This window comes from Camelus ferus, chromosome 12 (assembly GCF_009834535.1).
Source record: "Camelus ferus isolate YT-003-E chromosome 12, BCGSAC_Cfer_1.0, whole genome shotgun sequence".
Taxonomy (NCBI): Eukaryota; Metazoa; Chordata; class Mammalia; order Artiodactyla; family Camelidae; genus Camelus; species Camelus ferus.
Window position 1 is genome coordinate 33,552,095 of NC_045707.1, and position 24,006 is coordinate 33,576,100.

At 37.8% G+C, this 24,006-nt stretch overlaps 1 protein-coding gene across 1 annotated transcript; it reads right to left on the reverse strand.

The window, feature by feature from the left end:
- Window positions 1–1,503: 1,503 nt before the first annotated feature.
- Window positions 1,504–23,377, reverse strand: TMBIM4 (transmembrane BAX inhibitor motif containing 4). Its single transcript, XM_006174245.3, has 7 exons — window positions 23,187–23,377; window positions 14,304–14,412; window positions 13,124–13,229; window positions 12,004–12,037; window positions 10,063–10,180; window positions 4,245–4,290; window positions 1,504–3,710 (listed from the first exon to the last, which is right to left on the reverse strand). The coding sequence occupies exons 1-7, from the start codon at window positions 23,281–23,283 to the stop codon at window positions 3,504–3,506; spliced, it is 717 nt and encodes a 238-aa protein (XP_006174307.1). The 5' UTR covers window positions 23,284–23,377; the 3' UTR covers window positions 1,504–3,503.
- Between the last annotated feature and the right edge of the window lie 629 nt (window positions 23,378–24,006).

The window sequence follows — 24,006 nt, forward strand, 5'->3', positions numbered from 1 at the left end:
AAAAACCTGCTTTCTTTAAATTGGAGATTAAGTTCCTATAGAGCAAACGAATTTCTATTTTACACATTAACCATATATTAGATTTTAGCTAACCTCTCCCAAAAATCATGTTCACATTACATTTTAAATTAAAGAAAGCTCACTTTCAGATAGTCCAAACTGACTGCATCTTACTTAAAACACTAGGCCAAAACTTTTGAGTAGACACCTGGCACAAGAAAGAGAAAAAAATTTATTATGAAAATGTCATAGTTAAATATATGCCATAATTCTGCATTACTAAGGCTTTAAAAGGCTGAATCCTAGATTGCACAGAGAAAAAACCTTTCTAACTTACATTGCTCACCAGTTTGTATAAAAGCAGTTCTAACAGAATAGTTAAATGACCTTGGTATATTTAAAAATCCTTAATTCATTCCTTCAATCATACATTTGAGTATGTATTCTGTGAGAGGTACTATGCTAGGTATACAAAAATGTTGGGAACTAACCTACTGTCTTCAAGAAACTTTAACCCTTCAAACCAAGGACAAAGCTTAAGCATTAAACTGGACATTGCTTCAGCTCCATCACAGAGCTAGAAGCCTATAGGATTGGAGGCACAGTGGGTAGCACTGAATACCTGACAGGAAGCAGAATGGTTCCCCATCACAAAACTATGCACCAGCTACCAGCGTCAGCTAATGGGGCCTCTGCAGCCAGGCCTCACCTAGGGAACTCCCTATCTGAATAATCACTTTGTAACCTGCAGGAAGACACCTGAGATTCAAATGGTGACTCCATGTTGCCCAGACACTAGGTGATGGGGACTTAAAAACAAAGATTTACAAAGATGAATAAGCAAAAAGAACCTAACTTCCCAGCTATTCCAAAAATGCCTGCAGTTGGCTGATAATACCACTAATCCCCAGAAGTGGAACAAGTGGATAAAAGCCAGGTGTGAGGTCTGCAGAAAAGAATTGAAGGCAGGTAGTCATTTCTTTCCCCAAATTACATCCAATAAAAACAGTTCTCAGATACTGCTCTTTCCATTTTCCTCCTCCCTCCCTGGCTATACTGTGTACGTTGCACATGGAATGGCCTGTTACTCTACCTAGTCTTGCTAATTCCACTTTTTAAAATATTTGTGGACTCCACATATTTTCACATTTACCTGATGCAAAAAAATTGAGGTTGCTCGGGCCCTTTTACCCAGCAATCCTGCTTCCAGGTATATTCCCTACGCAGGCAAATTCTCATATCTGTGCACCCTGGGACACACACAAGGACGTACGTGGCAGTACTGATTGTGATAGTAAAAAAGGAGCGACCATATAAAATGCATTGTAAGAAGAATGTATGAATAACTATGGTTGATTTACAAAATATAATACTCTGTACCAGTAGTTTTCAAATTTCTTGGTCTTGTGATCTCTTTACACTCTTACAGTATTTGTCATATCAGAAGTAAGTTTTTAAAGTTTGCCTGTCATTTAAAAAAGATTAATTACATGTCATATATGATTTTTATTAAAGAAACTGTATTTCCCAAACCAAACAAAATTTTGCTGGAAAAAGAAATGGCACTGCTTTACATTTTTTAAATGTCAAATCTGCATTTGCTTATTTAATATCTTTAGTCACAATTTGGACTGACAACAGTAACATTAATTAATAACAACATCTGACATTAACAAAGCACTTATTTTATATGATGTATCCATCTCATTTAATCCTTGTATCAGCTCAATAAAGTAGGTGTCTTTATTCCCATTATAAAGATAAGGTAAAAGATCTAAGAAGGATACGTAACTTGCCAAAGATCTCATAATCAGTTGGTTGCATAGTAAGGATTCCATTTATATGCTCTTACCTGTGATGCTATGTTAAACTTGAGTACATCATCATGCATTTGGTATTCAATAATCAACTGATAGTGATGGAATCAAATTTACATCTAAAACTCACCAAAGGCTAAATCTATATACCACTAATTTATTTCTAAAGTTTAATAGTTGGGAAATGATGCTTAGTGAATGTTATGGGCTGAGTTGTATCCCCTAAAAATTCATATGATAAAGTCTGTCTTAGTCTATTCAGGCAGCCATAGCAAAACACTAGAGATTGGGTTGTTTATAAACAATAGAAATACATTTCTCACAGTTCTAGAGGCTAGTAAGTCCAAGATCAAAGTGCAGGCATATTCTGTATCTAGTTAAAGGTCCTCTTTCTGATTCACAGATGGTGTCTTTTGGCTGTCACCACAAGTAGCAGAAAGAGTGAGAGATCTCTATGGAGTCTCTTTTATGAGAGCACTAATCTCATTTGTGAGAACTCTATCCTTATGATCTAAGTACATCCCAAAAGCCCTACCTCCTCACACCATCACAGTGGGCATTAGGTTTCAACAAATTGTTCTGGGGGACACAAACATTCAGACCACTGCAAAGTCCTAACCCCCAGGACCTGAGGATGTGACTGTATTTGGAAATGGTCTTTAAAGAGGTAATTAAAGTAAAATGCGGTCATTAGGGTGGGCCCTAATCCAACAGGACTGGTGTCCTTATAAGAAGAGGAAATTTGGACACAGACAGGTGCAGAGAGAAGTCCGTGTGAAGATACAGGGAGATGACCATCTACCAGCCAAAGAGAGACCTCAGATCCAACCCAGCTGACACCTTTGACCTCACACTTCTAGCCTCCAGAGCTGTAAGAAAATTAATTTCTGTTCAAGCCACACAGTCCGTGATACTTTGTTATGGCACCTCAGCAATCTAATGCAGTCAGGAATTGGCCAAAGTTTCCCTGGCCACCAGTATACTGCTATAATTTTTATATGAAACCTGTACTTAAAAAAAAACTAATAATGTTAAATTAAATTTTATGTCAAAATATGACTGTCAAGCAGACTTCATTTTATAATGAAATGTCATTAACATTTTAATATAATTTTATTGTAATACTGAATAATTCTCTGTGGAATTTCTTTTATACTTTTTCCTTTCCAAGTAAGATCAAAATCTCCCAGTAAAAGGAGACTTACACTTTATAATGGTAAGGACACAAGTACTTTAAAATCAAAATCAAGTCTAATATTACTTAATTAAGGGAAAATTTAGATAAAATCACTAGACAAAGAAATTGACAGTCTTAATTTTATCTACTCATAACATTATTTTTGAATTGCAAATGAAAATCTATATATGGCAAGTTTAGGATTGAAAAAAATTGAAAAACAGAATTTTGGTATCTCTTCAGATTCTAAATGAAGGATTTAAAACTAAGATACCATAAAAAACAGTAAGATTTATATTACTGTCATATAATCTAGTTATTATATATTTAATATAATATATATTACAGGTAATTATAACTAGTATTATATAATACTAATACATGTATTACTATGATATTGTAGTAATAGCTCAGAAGTACAAAGCATACAAATAAAATCATAAAAGTATTCGATGGTTAATTATATCTCAAACTTTATTAGTGAATCCATTTCTACATACTGCTTTCAATCACTTTTTATTAACTGCTTCCAAAATCCGCAACAGATGCAGGAACAGATTGATGATATCCAAGTAGAGGCTGATGGCAGCTAATACGTACTCTTCGGGTGACAGCCTGTGCATCAGTGAGTGGGTGTCATAGATGATGAATCCGCAGAAAAGAAGGGCTCCTACACCAGCCAAGAGCAACTCCACCGTCTCACTGTAAAAAAATAACTACAGGCAACAGATTAATAATTTTATATTTAAGAACAGCATTATGGATACTTAAGTTACTTGCTCTTAAGTTACATGTGCTACATATATATTTAACAATGCTGAACAATTTTTAATACAAATGTTAAAAGCCAAAAAAATAAGGCAGCTCCACCCTCACTTCTGTTGGATAAGAGAGTAAATGGGGGAATCAGTGGATATCTTCCTTTTCTATTAAATTACCCACCTGACTTTAAACAGTAGCATTCCAATCATAAATTTTTTAAAAATATATTTCTTTTCCAGAATTACATGTGCCACTTGAAGGTTAGCAATTACAAGTGAGGGCCTCTTTCTATGTAATTTAACTCATTGGTTCATTTATCTTTATTTCAATCAAAAATAGTGATTAAAATAAGACCTTGATTTTTAAAACATAGCATTTTAAATCATTCTATATACAATGTTCCTTAAGTGTCCTAACCTAAGAAGCTTCTTACAGCTTTTTGAGATTATTTATATTATATTTCAAGTTACCATTCCAAAAGAACTTACCCTCAAGATTCCTGATAAGCACAAAATCCACAAAACAGCAAATAGTCTGTAAAAACAAAATATTAACAATTTAGAATATTGTTCCTAACCAAAAAACTTAGTAAGCCCATTCAACGTTTTCTAAAGAAATAAACCTATCTTGATATTTGCCAAAGAATAACTGAATAGTAAGAATTCTTAAATATACAATGAATACTGTAGAATATCCAGAAATTGAGAGAACAGCTATCTACTCAACACCTGCTTTTATGGTATACAAAACTAGTTAAGAGTATCATTTTAAAGCTTTCACAACTGGAACACAAAGAAAATACTGATGTAAGCTAAATATCATTAGAAGTATTTTAATTCAGAGCTATAAAACTCCTAGAAAATAGGTAAATGAACAAATGAAACATAATTGCATTTTTACTCCAAATAACAATAACAAATTACTCTGTGAACATGCACATTCATTATAGTTCCCAATATACTCTCTATTTTATTCTGCTATATTAAAAAACTTATTTTATGTACATAAATTTGCCACTACTATAATTTTATAAATTACCATTCATATTTATATATATATAAAGTATAATTATAAATTATTTATAAAATTTAATTATATGACAAAGTCATATAGAAGTCAATCTTTTGTTATCTGAGACTTGGGAACCTGAATATACATCTGCTGCCTCAGGCCAAAGGAAGTACATGGACAAAATTTACCCTCCCTTCTTGAATAAAAACCAGGCAAAATACATGAAACAACATTTTCCAGACAATGGACAGCAAGCAGCACAGGACAGCGACTCCTGAGAAAAAGGAAACACAGGAGGTGAGCTCTACAAGTAACCCAGCTAGAGAGTTTCCAGGCCGCAATGTAGGGACAGGAATCCATATGGAGCCTTGTGGTTTCCTTGAGTTGAAGAAACAAGAATTTAGAGATCAGAGAAGCCAAAGTGGCTAGAATTTGCAGGACAAAGATCCAGAGAGGAGAGAGCTACACTGAGAGCTAGCAAGCTCTGGTGGTATGCAGAGGGTTCCCCTCGAGACTTTTTTTTTCCTTTTTAAAAAATTTTTTTCATTTTTCAGTTTTATTAGGTAGAATTGTTTCAATTAGACTGCACGTATACAATGTATTGCATGTAAATACATATACACAACACACTGCACGTATTTTTAAAATTTACATAAATGTACTGTTCATTGTTTCTAAGAACATTTAGAGCTTTACCTTTTTAAACTTACATAGTTACCAAAGGGATAATGCAAACCACAAAATAAGAATTAATTCAAAAAGATACATACACCCCACTATTAACAGCAACATTATTTATAATTACCAAGATATAGAAGTATCATAAGTGCACATCAATAGATGAATGGATAAAGAAGATGCAGCATACATATGTCATGGAATACAACTCACCCATAAGAAAGAAGGATATTTTGCCATTTGCAGCCCTTCATTCACTTTTTTTTCCACTTCAAAAGCCAGAATTTTACAACTGGCATAAATATTTCCATTGCATCGAAAAGAACAAAATACCTAGAAATAAACTTAACCAAGGAGGTTACCTATACTCTGAAAACTGTAAAACACTGATGAAGGAAATTGAAGATGATAAAAAGAAATGGAAAGATATCGTATGCTCTTGGATTGGAAGAATCAGTACTATCAAGATGGCCACACTACCCAAAGCAATGTACAGATCCAACGCAATCCCTGTCAAAATACTCAGGACGTTCTCCACAGAACTACAACAAACCCAAATTTTACATGGAACCATAAAAGACCCTGAACTGCCAAAGTAATGTTTTGTATGTCTTTTTTTTTTTTTCCTCTTTCTTCTTTTTGTTCTCTTTTCTTATGGTTTGAAGATTAGAGAAGGTCCTTTAACATTTGTTGTAAAACTGGTTTGGTGGTGCTGAATTCTTTTAGCTTTTGTTTACCTGTGAAGCTTTTGATTTCTCCATCAAGTCTGACCGAGAGCCTTGCTGGATAGAGTATTCTTGGCTGTAAGTTTTCCCCTTTCATCATTTTAAATATAGTGTGCCACTCCCTTCTGGCCTGAAGAGTTTCTACTGAAAAATCAGCTGATAACCTTATGGGAGTTCCCTTGTATGTTATTTTTTGCTTTTCTCTTGCTAATTTTAATATTTTCTCCTTATCCTTAATTGTTGTCAATTTGATGGCTGTGTGCCTTGGTGTGTTTCTCTTTGGGTTGATTCTGTGTGGCACTTTCTGTGCTTCCTGGACTTGGGTGACTATTTCCTTTCCCCAACTGGGGAAGTTTTCAGTTATTATCTCTTCAAAAATTTTCTCAGGTTCTTTCTCTCTCTTCTCTTTCTGGGACCCCTATGATGCAAATATTTATGTTCTTCATGTTGTCCCAGAGTTCTCTTAAACTATCCTCATTTCTTTTCATTCTTTTTTCTGTTCTGCATTAGTGATTTCCACTAATCTGTCTTCTAGCTCATTGATCTGTTCTTCTGCCTCATTTAGTCTATTCTTGGTTCCTTCTAGTGTGTTATTCATTTCAGTGATTTTATTCTTCAACTCTGTTTCAGTATTCTTTATATTTTCCAGTTCTTTGTTAAAAACTTCACTCTCTGCACCTATACTCATCTTGTGTTCTCTGAACATCTTCGCCATCATTACTTTAAACTCTTTCTCAGATAAATTGCCTATGTCCTCATCACTTATTTCTTCTGGGATTTCATCTTGTGCCTTGGCCTGGGAGATATTAGTCGGCTGCCTCATATTGTTTATCTTTCTATTTGTATTTTTAGGTAGGTAAGTTATGTTTCTCAACCTTGGGGAGGTGGTCCTCTGTAGGAGATGTTCTATGTGTCCCAGCAGTACACTCCTCTCTTGTCACCCAAGGGCGAGGGGCCAGCCAGTCCTAGTGTAGAGTCTGGCCTGTATTTGTGGATTCCTTCCACAGGCTTTGGGATTACTGTTTTCTTATTTCTGGTATCTGCCCCTGGTGCATCAGGCTGGACTAGAGGCTTGTGCAGGTTTCCTGGCAGGAGGAGCCAGTGCCTGCCCATTGCTGGGTGAAGCTTGGTCCTTAACCTCTGGTGTCTAGAGGCGTTTGTGGCGTAGGAAGTCTGCTGATGGGTGGGCTGTGTTCCCACCCAGTATATTTTGCCTGAGGCTTCCCAGCCCTTAAGCCTACAGGCTGTTGGGTGGGGCTAGGTCTTGGAGCTATTGATCCAATCAAGATGTCAGCCTCCAGGAAAGCTCATGTAGATGAACACTCCCAGAATGTCCGCCACCAGCTTTTTTATGTCCCCTGGGTGAGCCACAGCCGTCCCCTACGTCTCCAGGAGACCCTCCAAAACCAGCAGGCAGGCCTGGCCCAGGTTCCTATGAAATCACTGCCTGGGCCCATGGACCTGGCACATGCGAGAGTCTGTGTACACTTCCCAAGAAAGTAAAGTCTCCATTTCCCCCAGTCCCGTGGGGCTCCCGGAGCCAAGACCCCCTGGCCTTCAAAACCAGATGTCCGGGGGTCTCCTCCTCCTCCCGATGCCGGGACCCCAGGCTGTGCGTGACGTGGGGCTTAGAGCGCTCACTCCTGTGGGAGGGCCTCTGCGACTTAATTACTCTTCAGCTTGTGGGTCGCCCACCCGCAGGATATGGGGCCCAGTGATACCACAAGCACGCCCCTCCTACCATCCTGTTGTGGTTCCCTCTTCATGTTTCTAGTTGAAGATGATCTTCTTTGCTAGGTTCCAGTCTTTTTTCGATGGTTGTCTAACAGTCAGTTGTGGTTTCGTTGTAGTTGCAAGGAGAGGCTTCCCTCAAGACTTTAGCTGAGTACTTAATGCATACATGTGAGGAAGTGATAATGGCGGGAGAAAGAAGTACCATGGAGAAGTAGGCAGAACAATCCTCAGAGCTCACACAGGGCCAGGAATAGTCTGCATTCGCACCAGCCAAAGTGGAAAAACCTAAGACATAGAACTCTGAGTAATCCTCAGAAGGCTACTGTCTCAACAGTGGGGCCAAATTAGCCCTAAACTAAAAGCTGTTCTGGACCCAGTTAACAGAACTTAAAAGCAAACCTCAAAAGGTTCAGAGAGTTTCCAAAGAACTTAACTGCTTCCTAGAAGAACATAGCCAAACATATTTAATATAACACTCCGATCAACAATGTAAAATTTACAATGACCAGCATCCAATCAGAAATTATAAAGGCATGCAAAAAAAAATCACGGAAATATGACCAAGGAGAAAAATCAATCAATAGAAACAAATTCAAAAATGATACAATGATAGAATTAGTAAACAATGTCATTAAAAAATATATTTCTTAAGTTCAAGGAGGTAGAGGAATAGTAGCTGGGTGTCAAGGGAGTAAAGAAAGATAGAGAGATAGAAGGACAGGAGGTTGAAGAAAGAGAATGAGACACTGACATCTGAGATTTCAGCAACGGAACAATCCCTAGTGATGACAAGGGTCCACAGTGTGGCCATGGCAGGGAGATGAAAGTTGCTGGAGTAGAAGGGATCCAGAGATATTGAGAAGCTAAGGTGATGGATGGGACTAACGTGGTTTGATGCTCAAATCTTTATAAAGCATGAGGAAGTTTGACCAAAAACAGAATGAGTGACATTACTGAGAAAGAGCAGGAAGTACACAGCCAGACAGCATAAACCTTAAAGCAATGAATGTTCAACATGTTGAAGGAATAATGAAAGAAGCACAAGGGACTGAAGCAGTTTTCAACACTAAGTCCCACACAAACAACACAGGGTGTGGGAGAACGAGCAGCTAGAGAACAGCATTCTCAGCAAGGAATCGAGTTTCAGCTGAGATAAGGAAGAAGAAAATCTATTCTGAAGAGGCTGAAATATAGGAGAGATTGTTTACTTGAACAGTAGTTCTAGGGACTATAGCAGAGTGGATGGGGGAAGGAATACAGCTGAAGAAGCAGCAGAGAGCAAATCCTTCATTATACATACCATACAAATATGTATAAAACATCCCTCCCCCACACATACACATACAAAACAGGAAACAAACAAATAAAAAGTTGCCTCTCCCTAAATCAAATTCCATTCTAATCCAACTATGTAAGCATCTTGCACAATTGTCAGTATTGGGTGACTAACTATATTTTATCCCAGTAGCGACTTCTGGTAATCTAGATTACCAGGGGGAGGAAAGAAACTTGTGCAAGAGTAGACCATTTGTAAATTTTTAGTGTTGTAACAGCAAAAAGAACAGAAAATGTTTGGGTGATTATGTGCCAACAGGAAGCCACTGTGAGCTTATTAGGAAAGTCTATTCATTGTTTCCAAGGTGAAGACAATACAGTACCATTACTCAAACAGAAAAAGGATCGTTCCCTATGTTTATTAGTTTGAAGAAGGATACAGGTTAATTTGGATGGATCAAGAAGATTTTAAAGTTCACACAGACATCGCCAGCACCTTGGTCAATTATCGTGCTTTTGCACAAAGATGTGGATGTAACATTTGGTAACATTTACATCAAGACAAAGACCTTAATAATTTAGGTAAACTTCATACCATCTGTAAAGCACGCAAGCCTCGCTTCCCTAAAAAGCTTCCCTAAAAAGCTGATTTTTTTGGCATTCACTTCTTTTTTAAATACACAGGGGAAGCAAATGACTCAAAGCCACTTTTCATCTCCTAGTATGCTCCGGGAGAGTAGGGCCTGGCCCTAGTACTCAGAGAGATGACCTCTCATTATCCTCCAGTTTAAAAGTATCCAAAGCTAACAGTATAGCACTTCTCTCAAAACTAAGTAGTATTAAGATACCTACCTATCATAGCCATGACATATATATAACTTACCCTCCTCCAAACTTGCTGAAGTCTCTCTTAGATTGTAGAGTATATACAGTCAAACCAAGAAATACTGCAGTTGTCAGTATAAAAGCTTGCAGAACAATATTCACATCATAGAAAGTAACTGTAAAATTATAAAACACTGATTAAAGATATATATAAACATACTCAATATAAAAGTTTGTTTCTGTCATTTCATAGAAGTGCTCTATTTTTTGTCATATACTACTTGCCAATAAAAACAATTATGAAAAGATTCCTTATTTAGCCTTGAATATTGATACAGTAAAACCACACTCATAACACAATAAACAGGCTCCAAAGTATATGACATAAGGGGGTCACATTATTATGAAGTTAAAGGAATGACTGGAGTGGTATTACACAGCTAGCTGGTTAGGGGTTTGGGGGATCTGGTGAAATGATTCTCATCCTTCCCTGTCCCAGCTGCAGTTTATCATCAACTGTGGCTTAAATATCAATAGGGGTGATTCTGGGTCCTGTGGCTGGCTGGGAATTCCTGGGCCAGAAAAACACTGGGGCTGTCTGGGGTTGTCTGCCATTCACCAACCCCAAAGGGAACAGAGAGAGAGAGAGAGAGAGAGAGCGCGCACACGCAACCATTGATTGCTTCATACCCAAATCTGCATTTATCGTGGAGTACCTTATTGGGGGTTTACTGAATATATACCAAATTCCCTTCTGTAATTTTAGAATAATCATCTGGATTGACTATGGCTGTTGTAATACAACTGCTTAATATTTTAACAAGAATGTTAAATTATAACCTCTTAAAGGAAGTTAAGTGCTTTGAACCCAAAACCATTAAGTAATTTTTAATTTGGGGGGAATTATTATCCAAGTTTTTTCTATCCCTAAATGCTAAACAGTTGGAATTTCTCTATGCATTACAGGATTAGGAAGGTGAACACAGAAAAGATAAAACATGAAATCATTTTTGCTTCTTGTCAGAAATTTGAGTGTAAGATTAGGTGGATTCCAATTACCCTGAAATAAATCTCTCTCGTACATCCCTTACAAATGGTGAGAGCCAGGGAGGACAGAGATGGACCAGATAATAACATTAATAGTAAGTAACATTAATAGAGAATAACACTAATAATAAGTAAATATTAATAATACCTCTTCTCTGTGCTAAGAAATTTCAATGCTATTTATTTTAGTGGTTATTATTATTTATTCATATTCTTATTCTTTTGTAAAAGGAAGAGATAGACTACCAAACAACATAGATTCTATGTAACTGGCATAAAAAAGTTAAAACCAGTAATGACAAAACAGGAAGAGACAAATATATTAACCATAAGGATTAACAATTTACTGTTATTGAGAGTCATAGTCAATTCCTCTCTATTTGGTACCCCATATTAATCATTTTGAGACAATTAGAATTTTTACTGTTAATGAATCACAAAATTTTTTATGTGAGTCATTACATAGGTACACCAAGTGATTATAACAGACATTTCCTTTCAAATACATACGTAATACAAAATACAAACCAGAAATTGCCACTGTTTCTTGTAGTGCCATGTGACAAAATATGAGGATATAATAATAAAGCAGAGTTCAATGCAGGCAATTAGAGATGCTGAGCTCATGTGATAAGTACATGGCTCAAAACATGTTATCAGTTCTTCTAAGATCCCTTTAAATTAGGGAAAAGATTAGCTACTGTTGTCTTATTTTTACAAATGGATAAACAAAATGGATACTGTTCTCCATTTCTACTGTTTTCCCAATTCTTCTCTACTTCCTCTGAACTCAGCTGAATTACATAAACATTTAATTTGTGCTTATATTTCAGGAATTCCTCATTCTATGCCACATTTTTGAATATGGCATTCCGTGATATTAAGCTTTAGCCCCAACATCTTTTTACCCAAACAATTTATCCACATTAAAAAAAGCACAATTATAGCTTACCAACAAAGGCCACAGTCAGAGCTTCCAACAGTGTCTAAGAAAAAGAAACTGAAATTACATAAATGCAAGTAAAGTTTACACTATGTCATGTACATGTTCTAATATCCAGGCGTTGAAGGTGATTCTATATGCATGATCTCATTTTAGCTTCAGGGGCAGCCTTGGGAAGTATATGACCCACCATAATGAAACGGAAACTTCAGTGTATTGAGTAAGAATATTTAGATTGAAATTGTGATCCCATCACTCCTTAAACTCAACTAGATTTTTCATATCTATAACAGGAAGATTCTAGAAATAATATAGAAAATTCTATTTTTCTCACTCTAATAAATAAAAATGAAATTGCAAATTACATGCACATTAATAAAAACATCACTATCTCACACAAACAAATACAGGAGGAATAAAATATCTAGGTAGTATTTTGTGTGGCAGTCTTGAAACTGTCTTCCAGTATTTATCCTCTCTTTCTTCCCTAGTAACAGAATTTTTACCTGAACACATAGCTGTTCAGATTAAACAATACATTTTTCAGCCTCCCTTGCAGCTAGATCTGGTCACAAGACTGCATTCTAGTCAATAGAGTAGCAAGGCAGGTACACAATCTCAAAAAGCAAAGAAGCCTACTCTCCTCTTTCTCTTTTTGTTTTTTAAAATAAATGGATAGAATGTGGATATGGCAGTGAGCTCTCTTGTACTATGCAAACACTTAAGAAATGTCTTAACTATAGTAGATGTCTGGGTCCCTGACACTTCATTAAACCTTCAAATTTTTACCTGAAAGAGAAGTTAACCCATCCTGTTTAGGCCATTGTTATCTTGTCATTGTTTAAGCCATGTCATAAGTAACTGAACTCATATGCTAAATAAAACATTTAGGGATATCAAGCTTCATCCTCTAGGTTCTCTTTTCCTTAATTACATATCTTTGTTTTATGTGCTTACTCTAGTTAGATTTTATCCACCAACTGATAGGCCATTATAAACGTAAAGCCTTGAATTTTAAAAAAAACTCATTAATTTTGTTCTGTTACATATGTATATGCATTCAACTAAATAAAAAAGTTTAACACTCAGGAACAAATGTTAAAGGAACAGATATTGTCAAAGTACTCACAAATCCAAAAAGCAGGTACAGGTTAAGGGGATGCTTATGTCTGTTTAAAGTCAGGGCGAAAATCAAACCCAAAGATCCAAGGGCAAACACCAAAATTAAGGCAGGACTGAAAGACAAAACATTAAAACCATTCCCAAGTTTAAAAATACCATAAATAGTATTATCCAATTTAATAAAATTTATCTGTGTATTTATGAAAGTATAGGGGGAAAAAATCTGGAAGGCTCTACACCAAACTATCAAAAGAAATATTTTTCAAAAAAAAAATTATTTTTCCTTGTAGAAAACTTGAGGAGTGTGAGATGAGGAGGAGCAGGACAAAGAATCTTCCCCACAATGAATGGGGAAGACTTGGCCTTTTTACTTCATGAACTTCTATCATATTTGAATAATGTTTGCAATTACTGCTTTTTTTAAACTAAAATACAATAAAGAATAAGTATTCAAATAATAGTTATTATTAAAGAAATAAAGAAAAACCAATAAATTAACAAATTTGATACATATTTTTTAGAGTATTTACTATCCAGCTGTGATTTAAGTTGAAGAACTTTACTTCAAGTAGCAAACAAATAGTTCATGACTTCCCTTTTGTAAAGAGACGTAGGACAGAAAGTATCTACTGCTAAGAAAATGTTCATTCTTTATTTTTCCTTTCTTTGAATACAAAAAAACCCTATATTACTTTTAGCCATGGAAATAATTATTTTGGAGGTCAGATCTTAAACAAATTAGGGATGAATCATACGGAATTCCTCTGAAAACTTTTCAGTGAAATTTTCCTCGTTTGAGTCAACCGTAAGATAAATTAAATCTTTTTTTTTTTTTTAACTATCTTTACTTTTCAAGTACTGTCTTAGGCTTTGGAGACAGGGCATAAGTCTAATATATGCAAAAAAATGAAGACTTAAAAAACTGCATGCACTGAAAATTCTTAATACTACTCCATGAGATGAGAGTTGAACCCTATGAAACTGTAAGCTAAAATGTTCAGAGGTAAATACCATGTTGTAGAACATTTTCCTTATCAAAACTTATTTAGAAGAGTTAGTAATGAACATTTTTTACATTCTAACTGCAAAGGTTAATAGAAAAAAAAAAAACCTAACTTTGCTCATATTATGCCCTTTCAGTCATATGCAGTGGCTGAAAATGATTCAGAATCACATCATTACCTTACCTTTCATGTACAAATGTCCGTATGGAATCAAAGTATAAAAAAAATGCAGATGTCACCGTAGTTAAGAGAACTTGCAGAGAAAGGATGCTGTAGACTTTTCTTAGAAAGGCTGAAAGAGAAAAAAATTACACATGACTATTTTCTTAAGCATTTACCAGAGAACAGCAAGATCAAATTTCTTCTTAGAAACATTAAACTGTTGTATGTGTTCCTTCTTAAATCTCAATCCCAATAATGTAGTCTGCAACTAAAACTGAAAAAACGAAACGCCTCCAAAGAAATCCAAAATTGTAAGTGGTAACTATCCTCCTCCAGGAAGCATGAGCTTAAAAAACATTAAGAGGCCAGAATATAAATGTTTTCATCAAAATAAAAAGACAGTGTTGAATGCATATTTGTACAACATAAAATAAAGCAAAAGATTAAAAACAGAACACTTTAAAGAACAAATCTATCTTGAAACTGCAAAGCTGGAATAGGAAGCATATGGTCAGATATAAATTTTTAAAAGAAATCTTCATTTCCAAGCAGTACAAATGTCTCCCCAAAATGAAGTTTATCCTTTCAAGGCAAACAATATATAAACTTACTTTCACTCACCTACTTTTATTTCTCACTTCTACAACCTCTGCTTCTAGTTTCTATGTGAGAAATGCTTACCAACATCCATAAATCAACTCCAAGGCCTAATGATTAAAAAATACTTATTACGGTCTTCTGATATGCAGATGATAAAAATAATACAGCAAACACCCAACTCACCACCAGCTTCAGAAATAAAATATTGACAACAGTTCCCACCTCCTCCATGTACACAGACTGATAATATCCTCCCCTCACCCCCTTAACAAACTGCTCATCATCTTTCAAGACTTTGCCTTTCTCAGTTCCTCAGTCTGAACTAGATGGTCCTCCTTATGTTCCCAAGGGACCCTAACATGCTTCTAATCACTTTATTTCCTAAGTGAGAAGTCTACTTGCCCTTCACTCCTATTAGACTATACAGACTAAAAAGGCTCCTAATAATAGGGAGCATGACTTATTCATTCTCAGGCTCCTAGCACCCAGCCAAGAGGATGGCACAGAATACTCATTAAATTTTATTTGCTTTTAAATAAATTTATATTGAATTAATGAAAGGTGAATTTTGCCAGTCAGGGAAGAGAAAGAGCGTTACTCTGAAACAATAATGGAGCCACATAACTCACATGGAGTACTGTGCTTAGGTAGGCAAGAAAACTACTGCTGAATGACTTTTACCCAACAAAAGGTATGATATTGTCTCTTGCTCCTCATGACAATGTGCATATAAAAAAGGTTCTCTTTGAAAAAAATTCCTACTGAAGACCTAAATTCTCAAGAAAGGATGAAGTACATTGATAGCACGTCTGCCAAATTAATAAATATTTTATAAGAATAAGAGAATTTTCATAAATACTGAAGATTTACTCCTTAAAAGGCCCCCAATTTAAATCTTAATCAATGTTTCCTTCTGGCACCCTTTCCATAACATCCAGGGAGTTGTTCCTAATGTCCTAAACAGCTTTTACTGAACATGTAAACCAATGACTCAGTCACAGGATCAGTTCTGTTTTGGCCTAGGCAGAGGTATTTATCTTGAACCAAAAGCAGACAGTGTTCATCTCCACAGCACATCTACAACGTACTTTCTTAAAAACACCCTGATATCTGCAAGCTTTGGGAGGTCATTTCCACCTTTTTCACAAAAGTAGAAAAAAAAATATATTACTGCCATGAACAACATTTTTTGGGCTACCTTTCTGCAACTTTAATTACTAAACCAGAGGTCAAACCATTATTCCTCCAAGGGATATTTCTGGAGTAAAAAAAAAAAAATCACATATTTTAATTTGATACCCTACTCTACACCTTATGTAACTCAAACCCATTCCACATAATATATATTCTCAATTAAGCAGCGGAAGTCAGTGTTAATACTTACCATTTTATGTTTATTCATACTTGTGTGTGTGTACAAGCGCATATGTGATAAAAGACTGAAAGAATACACACAAAGGTGTTAATAATGGTTTTTTCTGAGCAGTATGACTGAGGATGATTTCCATGTTCAATTCTTTGCTAATCTGTGTTTTTTTAATATAACACCAATAAATACTTATTACTTTTGTAATAGAAAAATACTTTAAAGAAACCTACGCTAAGCCAATAAATTCATCATAAAAATAATCCTTATGCAGATACTCTAGATCACAACTTTTAAAAATAGGGACTTAAATCCCATGAAAAAACATTTGATATCCACTTTGAATAACTTATATAACAGGTGGCATAAGATATACATATGCAGCTCACAGGGAAAAATAAAAGATGGGACATGAGACGAATACAAGCCAAACAGCAATCTTTCTATTTTCTTCTCGAGCCCTTATTTCTGCCCTTCTACTTCCCCCTTTCTACTGCTATTTCTCCCCTATCTACTCAGACTTAGGCTAAAACAGGAGCTCTTCATTTCTACCTAAATGTGTCACCAGCACCAACATCCCCCAAGCCCAAAACGTAAGGAGTCATCTCCGCTTCCCCTCCCTTCTCCCAATCCATCAGCAACTACTGTAGCTTCCACCTTCAGAGCCCAGCATGCCCACTCTTGGGTCTCCTCTGCTACCTCCGCAGTCAGTCTGTGTGACCTCCCACCTGGCCTATGAAAGCAGACTTCTAATTGGTCGCCATGCTTTCACTGGTCCCACCTATTGTCTCAATTCACTCTCCACACAGCTGTCAGAGATCTTTCTCTAAAGTAATCCATATTGTCTGACTCCCTGCTTAAATACTTTTATTTCCCTTACACTTAGAATAAAATTTTCAAGGTTTTATGGGCCCCACAAGATACAGAGCCTTTCTAACCTCATCTCACACCACTCTTCCCTTTCCTCACTGTGTTTTACCCACACTAGCTACCCCTCGTTCCCCAAACATGCCAAATCCTTCTTTTGCCCTTGCTGTTTCCTCTGCCTGGAGTGCCCTTATCGTTCTTTACATGAACTGATGGTTTAAAATAACTCCATAACTTTTGACACTCCCTTCAAGTGACTCACCTCTAACAAAAAGAGTAACGCAGAAGTGAACAGTGTGTGTTATTTCTAAGACTAGTCATAAAAGGCAGTACCTGTCAATTATAGCTCAATTTAAAAAAAACTTTTAAGGCACTGTGACTACCTACTTGCTCTTTCTTAGATCACTTGCTCTAAAGCAGTATTTCTCAACCTTTTTTTCATCACTGCCCATCTAAGAAGCCTTCTGGATATTGTTTTCCTAATAGCTCTCCAATAAAATTTTAATGCCACTCATACAGTGTACATCTGTTTATGTCCCACAGACCTCTGAAAGGCTGAAACCATTGAAATATCAGATTTCTGCCCTCCACCTCAAGAACTAATTTTCACCCTCTTGGAGGCCATACTGTCCCCACTGAGAATAAATGCTCTAGGAGATGCCATGTAGTGAGAAATCTCAAGTATTCCTAAGGAAAGGTCCATGAGGTGGGAGAGTGAGGTCTTCGGCCAAGAGCCAGGGAGACTGAAGCCTTCTGCGAACAATGATGAGTGAATATCCCTCAGCACCAGGCAGGCCTTCAAATGACTGCAGGCCCAGCCAACATCTTGACCACAACCTACGACAAACCCTGAGCTAGAATCACTCAGATACCTGGCTCTTAGAAACTGATAATGAACATTTATTCAAGCCACTAAGCTTTGTGGTAATTTGTTACACAGCAATGGAAACTAACACGGATTTTGGTGCCTGGAAGTGGGGTGCTGCTGTACCAAAAACCTAAAATGTGGAAGAGGCTTTGGAATCAACGAGTGGGCAGAAGCTGGCAGGTCTTTGAGGCAGAAGTTTAAAGAGCCTTAAAGAAACTGGAGAAGGATGATGCCTTTGAGGAGGCTGCAGGTAAGGACTTAGAGTGAGGAAAATCTTACAGAAACTGGAAGAAAAAGAATTCTCATTAAGTACTGGCAAAAAATTTAGAAACACTGTCACCTGTGGGAATACATGAAGTAAAAAATGTGCCTAATCAAACGGGTGATGAAACTAAGGAGATTTCCAGACAGAGCATGCACTTGTTGGCTTCTCACTGTTCATACTAAAATGCAAAAGGAGACAGAGGATGTGATTATAAAATCCTTTGTTAAAACCCCACAAATATTCAACATTGCCCCTCAGAAAAATCATCCAAACAACAGGACTTCTGAGAGGCTTGAGGAAAGTCACCCATCAGTCTTGGCCAAAGCTCACTCTAAGACATGTGGTTGTGGCTTTTACCTATTAGAGTGAACCTCAGTAAGAATTGTAGGATACTCAACACAGTTTTCTGAATGATTTTACTGGAAAAAAACACCACCAAATTACATCCATCCTACCACTGGATGTCGTGTGTGTGGACACAGGTAATTAAAAAATTCTTTAGTTTCACAGTCTGTGAGAGAAAATGTACTCAGAGGAGCTACACTTAAGGAATCACACCCAAGGAGCCTCACCCATCCCTGAATTTGATTTAGATCACAAGATTCTGAACTTTGAGCTGATTTAAGGGAGATGTGATGATGTGTGTGATTACCATGAATAGGTCATAAAAGACACTACACTGTGGCTTCCTCGTTAGTCTCTCATGGATCACCTGCTCTTGGGGAAGCCAGCCACCATGCCATGAGAACACTCATACAGCCTATGGAGAGGGTCATGTGGCAAGGAACTAAGGCCTTCTGCCAACATCCACATGAATGAGGTTTCCAGGAAGGAGATCCTCCAGTCCAGTCAAGCCTTCAGCTGACTGCAGTCCCAGCCCACCCACATCTTGAGTGGACACTCAGGAGACACTGAGTCAGAACCAGCTAGCTAAGCCTCTCCCAGATTCCTGACTCTCATTAACTATGTGAGATAAGAACTATTTCTTGTTTTAAGCTAATAAATTTGAGAGTAATTTTTAATAAAGCAGTAAGTAACTAATACACCTGGCTAGCTCCTCCTCCGACAACATAACTGACAGCTCCTTTAAGAGTTCTTTCCCTGCCTACTCCTTAACTAAAATAGCTGCTATTCTAAACCCTAGTCTTTATTCCATCACTGATTCTTTTCTTCAGAGAACGTATCACAGCTAGCAGTCTACTTATTTGCTTACTACTTTAGGGTCTGTTACCCCCCACTGCCCCACCCAAATAGCAACTCTTGAGGACTGAAATATTATCTGGTTATTGCTATATCCTTAATATCAGTAGGGAACCCAACAAAGTTTTGTTAAAAAAAAAAAAAAGTTAACCATCACACACCTAGCTAAAGGAATGCAGATTAAAACAAGATAACATTTTTATACCTACCACAAGAGTCAGCAAACTATGGCCAAGAGCCAAATCCAGCACGTTACCTGATTTTGTAAGCAAAAGTTTTACTGGGCATGGTCGCATTCTCTCCTTTATGTGTCCTCTACTGCTTTTGCACTATAATGGCAAAGGTGAGTAACTGGCATAGAGACCTTACAGCCCCACAAAGCTGAAAATATTTACTATTTGGCCCTCTGCAGAAAATGTTTGCCAACCTCTGATCTACCAGATTGCCAAATATTAAAAAGTTTGATGATCTCAGTGTTGGTGAGGGTGCAAAAAACGGTGCCCTCATATACTGTTTGCTGGAGAGTCAACAGGTGCAATCTCTTTGGAAGATAGTTGATGACATCAAATTTTAAATGCACATACTCTTTGGACCCTATAATTTCACTTCTAAAAATTTATCCTAGAGCAATACTTGGGGAAATTCACAGAAATATGTAAGAATGTTCCCTAAAGCACTATTTGAAGGAATAAAAAGAAACAAAAGTACTAATCTAAATATCCGTCAGATGATTAAACAGATTATGGTACATACGTACTATGGAAGATCACTGTAGTTTAAAATAATATGATAAAACTGTATATACTGCTGTTTTTTAAATGCAAGATATATTAAGTGAAAATACATGGTTGCAGAAAAGTATGTATAAAATAATCCCACAGATCATAATGCTGTGCTTCTGAGTCTACAAAACAGTATGTCTCAGTGTTTCAAAAAAATAAATTAGCATATTGCTAAAACAGACTAGTTTAATAGACTATTATACATTATATATACAACAATTATATATACTAGCTTAATTGGCACCATAAAAATGTTCAAGGTAGAGGCTGTACTCAGATTCCATTCTCACATAATTTTTCTGTAGCTTCATGATTTGTTGTTTTCTACCAATGAGCCCTGACATTTTAAATGTATAATATTTCAAAAGTATTTTCCAGAAAATGTACATTTTCAAAGCAACCCCTTTTTACTACATGTAAAGGCAACGAGAAAGCAGAAGTCATAACTGCTCTCCTTAAGGCATTAGGTTAGCCAGCACAATTGGCTTACAAAACGGGGGGGTGGGGGGGAGCATTATTGTTTTATCTTTTAATTAGCAAAAAAAAAAAACAGAGACAGATGAGACATTACTTTCCTTATTTATCTATTTTATTTATTTTTTTTTACTGGAGGTACTGGGGATTGAACCCCGGATCTCATGCATGCTAAGCATGTGCTCTTACCACTGAGCCATCCCCTCCCCTAGACATTACTTTCTAATACAGGTTGGGCTTAGTTACCAGCCCAATTTTCCTGACACAGGGTTCCTGAAACCCTTGTAACTTCCTGGGTGATAGAAGTGTCTTTTGTTCTAATGAGGTAACTCTGGGTGGACTCCAGGAGAGCTGCCTTTGGAAAGAAGGAGCCATGACTAGAAGCTTGGAAGTTTCAGCCCTGCACCCTACTCTCTTGAGATGGGAGAAGGGTTGAAAATGGAGTTAACGATCGATCATGCCTATGTGAAGAAGTCTCCATAAAACCCCAATAATATGGGACATGGAGAGGGTGATGCACCCCAACACCATGAGGACAGAAGCTCCTGTGCTTGGGACCCTCCCAGACCTCACCCTCTATCTCTTCATCTGGCTGTTGATCTGTATCCTTTAATAAAATGGTAAACCTAAGTGTTTCCCTGAATTATGTGAGCCACACTCAAAAGGAATCAAACCCAAGGAAGGGTCATGGGAAACTCCCATTTATAGCCAACTCTGACAGACGCTGTGAGTAACCTAGGGACCTACTACTTGCAATAGGCATGTGAAGTAGCATGGGCACAGTCTTGTGGGACAGACCTTGACCCACGGGGATTTGACACTATCTCCTAGTGCTCCATAGTGTCAGAGTTGAGTTAAATTGTAGGACACCCAGCTGGTGCCCTGGAGAATTGCTTCAAGTGGGGAAAAGTCCCCACACTTTTGTTGACCAGAAGTGCCAGAAGTGGAGTACCCTGTGTGAGTAGTAAAGGAGAAATACAGGAGGGAAAAACTCAGGTTTTTCACTAAAACATACATGATCCAGCAATTCCACTTTGGGGCATATTATCAAAAAGGACAGTAGGGTCACAAAGGGATATTTGTACACCCACGTTTATGGCAACATTATTCAGAGTCAAGTGGAAGCAACCCAAGTGTCCACCAACAAATGAATGAATAAACGAAATGTGGTTTATACATACAAGGGAAATTATTCAGCCTTAAAAAGGAAAGACATTCTGACAAATGCTACAAAATGAATGCACCCTGAAAACATGCTAATTGAAATATGCCAGTCACAAAATGACAAGTACAGTATGACTCCACTTATGTGAAGTATCCCGAGTGGCCAAATTCATAAAAAAGAAAAGCATAATAGAGACTGCCTGGGGCTTAGGGGAGAGGAAAGCAGGAAGTTGATGGTACAGTTTCAGTCTTGCAAGATGAAAAAGTTCTGGCGATTAGTCGCAGAACAATGCGAATATACTTAACACTGCACACTGAACTGTACACTTAAAAATGGTTAAGAAGGTAAAATTTTAATGTTATGTGTATTTTACCAGAATTAAAATTTCTCTAATTAAAAAAACTAAGCTCACTTGCCAAAATAATTCCAAAATTCAATTCCAGAAATATAGATGCTGGGGGATCAAGATTCTTAGTGCATAAGCGCTATATAACTCCTCTTCCCAACAAGTTCCAGCTGTCGGATACAATGAAAATCCGGGGCAGCTTTTGCGATCAATTGGCTAAACTAGAGCGGACAATGAATTCCACTTACATGAAGCTGAGCATTTTAAATTCAAAATAATTTCTGCCCACTGCATACTGCATAACTTACAGCTAACATGGCATGTTGATTGACTTGGGAAACTTCCATTCCCAACAACCGCCTCAGTAACCCACCTACGTTGAGTCCTGCAGTGAGAAAAGAACTATGAGATAGATAATGGTCCCTGCCCTCACTGAACTTACAATCCAGGGAAGGAAACCGACAAGGACACAGAAACTTGAAACGCGTCCACATCCCCCTAAACCGAAAACATTCAAGCAGTTAACTCCATTCAGATGTACGTCACAATGATCGTATATTAAACTGATTTTCACCGAAAAATAACCCGTGCTTTTTTTTTTCTTTTTAATTGAAAGATGCCAAATTCAGGCTGCTGAGGTTTTCAGCCGTCCCCTTCTACCCCGAAGAAGACACGGTTCCGGCAGGATGGGCTCCAGGTTAGGTTTCTGAGCGCACAGCTGGGGTACCGTTCCGCCTGTCCCTCTGAGCTCCTGCCTGGGGACGACGCCCTTCCTCCGAGCCGGAGGGCCAGCAGGAGTCGGGAAGGCTGCCCTCTGAGCCCCAGGAGACCTGCGCTCTCCCACGATCCCCGCTGGGGAGAGAGAGGTCGGCTCGGCTCGGCTCGGAAGCCGGACACCCGCCCCCAGGGGCCAGCGGCGCGGCGGGACCGACCAGCGGCGGCCGGGAGGGGCCGGACAAGGGGTGTCGTACCCATTCGGATGTGCACGCTGGCGGAGGCCACGCAGCTGCCATAGTTGAAGTCGTCCTCGATCGAGGAGCAGGGGTAGCGGGGGTCCTGGTCAGCCATGTTGGCACAGACCCCCACAAAGCCGCCCCGCGGAGCTAGGGACACGACGCCGGCACAACGGCCTCCGAGCCACTTCCGCAGGAAGCAGCCCAGCCCCGACCAGCCGAGCGGCCGCCGCCAGGAAGCCGCGGCTAATCGATGGCCCCGCCTCACAGCTTCAGTGAGGCTGCGAGGAAGGCGATCGCTTTAGGTGAGGTGGGAGAGACAACAGGAAGGTGAGGTGTAGATATACGCAAAGAGCCCAGGGCCCCTTGGAATTTTTTTGACGAGTTTACTTTGATCTACCCACAATTGCCATCCCCACTTTAACCATAACATTCAAAAGACTTAAAAAGTGTAACTCAGAATAGCTGTGGAACTGCCTATTGTGAAACTAAGTCCTTAAACTTGATGTTATTGGAAGCTTTTGTCAAGAGAACTAACCTAACTTCCATAAAGACAAGCAAAAAACTTACCTTTTATGATTTTACACACATTTCAAAAACACGTGACTAATTTTAACATAAAGCCACAATAGGATTTATTATACAGAACAAACTGGAGTTGGACTGGGAACCCATCATTTTACTGACTGAAAACAGCATTAGCAAAGTTTGATCCCCTACCGATTATAAAATATGTAAACTTCAGATGGATTGTGGATCTAAACGTGAAAGATAAAACAATAAAACTCAGATGATGATATAGGAGAATATCTTTATGATTTGGAGGAAAGCAGCTTCT

Excerpts from the sequence above, each read along its gene's own strand:
- TMBIM4 (XM_006174245.3), bottom strand. The coding sequence starts at position 23,283 with ATGGCTGACCAGGACCCCCGCTACCCCTGCTCCTCGATCGAGGACGAC. Across the intron at positions 10,181-12,003 it reads TCTGACTGTGGCCTTTGTTG|TTACTTTCTATGATGTGAAT; the intron begins GTAAGCTATAAT and ends ATAATTTTACAG. Across the intron at positions 3,711-4,244 it reads GCTTATCAGGAATCTTGAGG|TTATTTTTTTACAGTGAGAC; the intron begins GTAAGTTCTTTT and ends TGTTGCCTGTAG.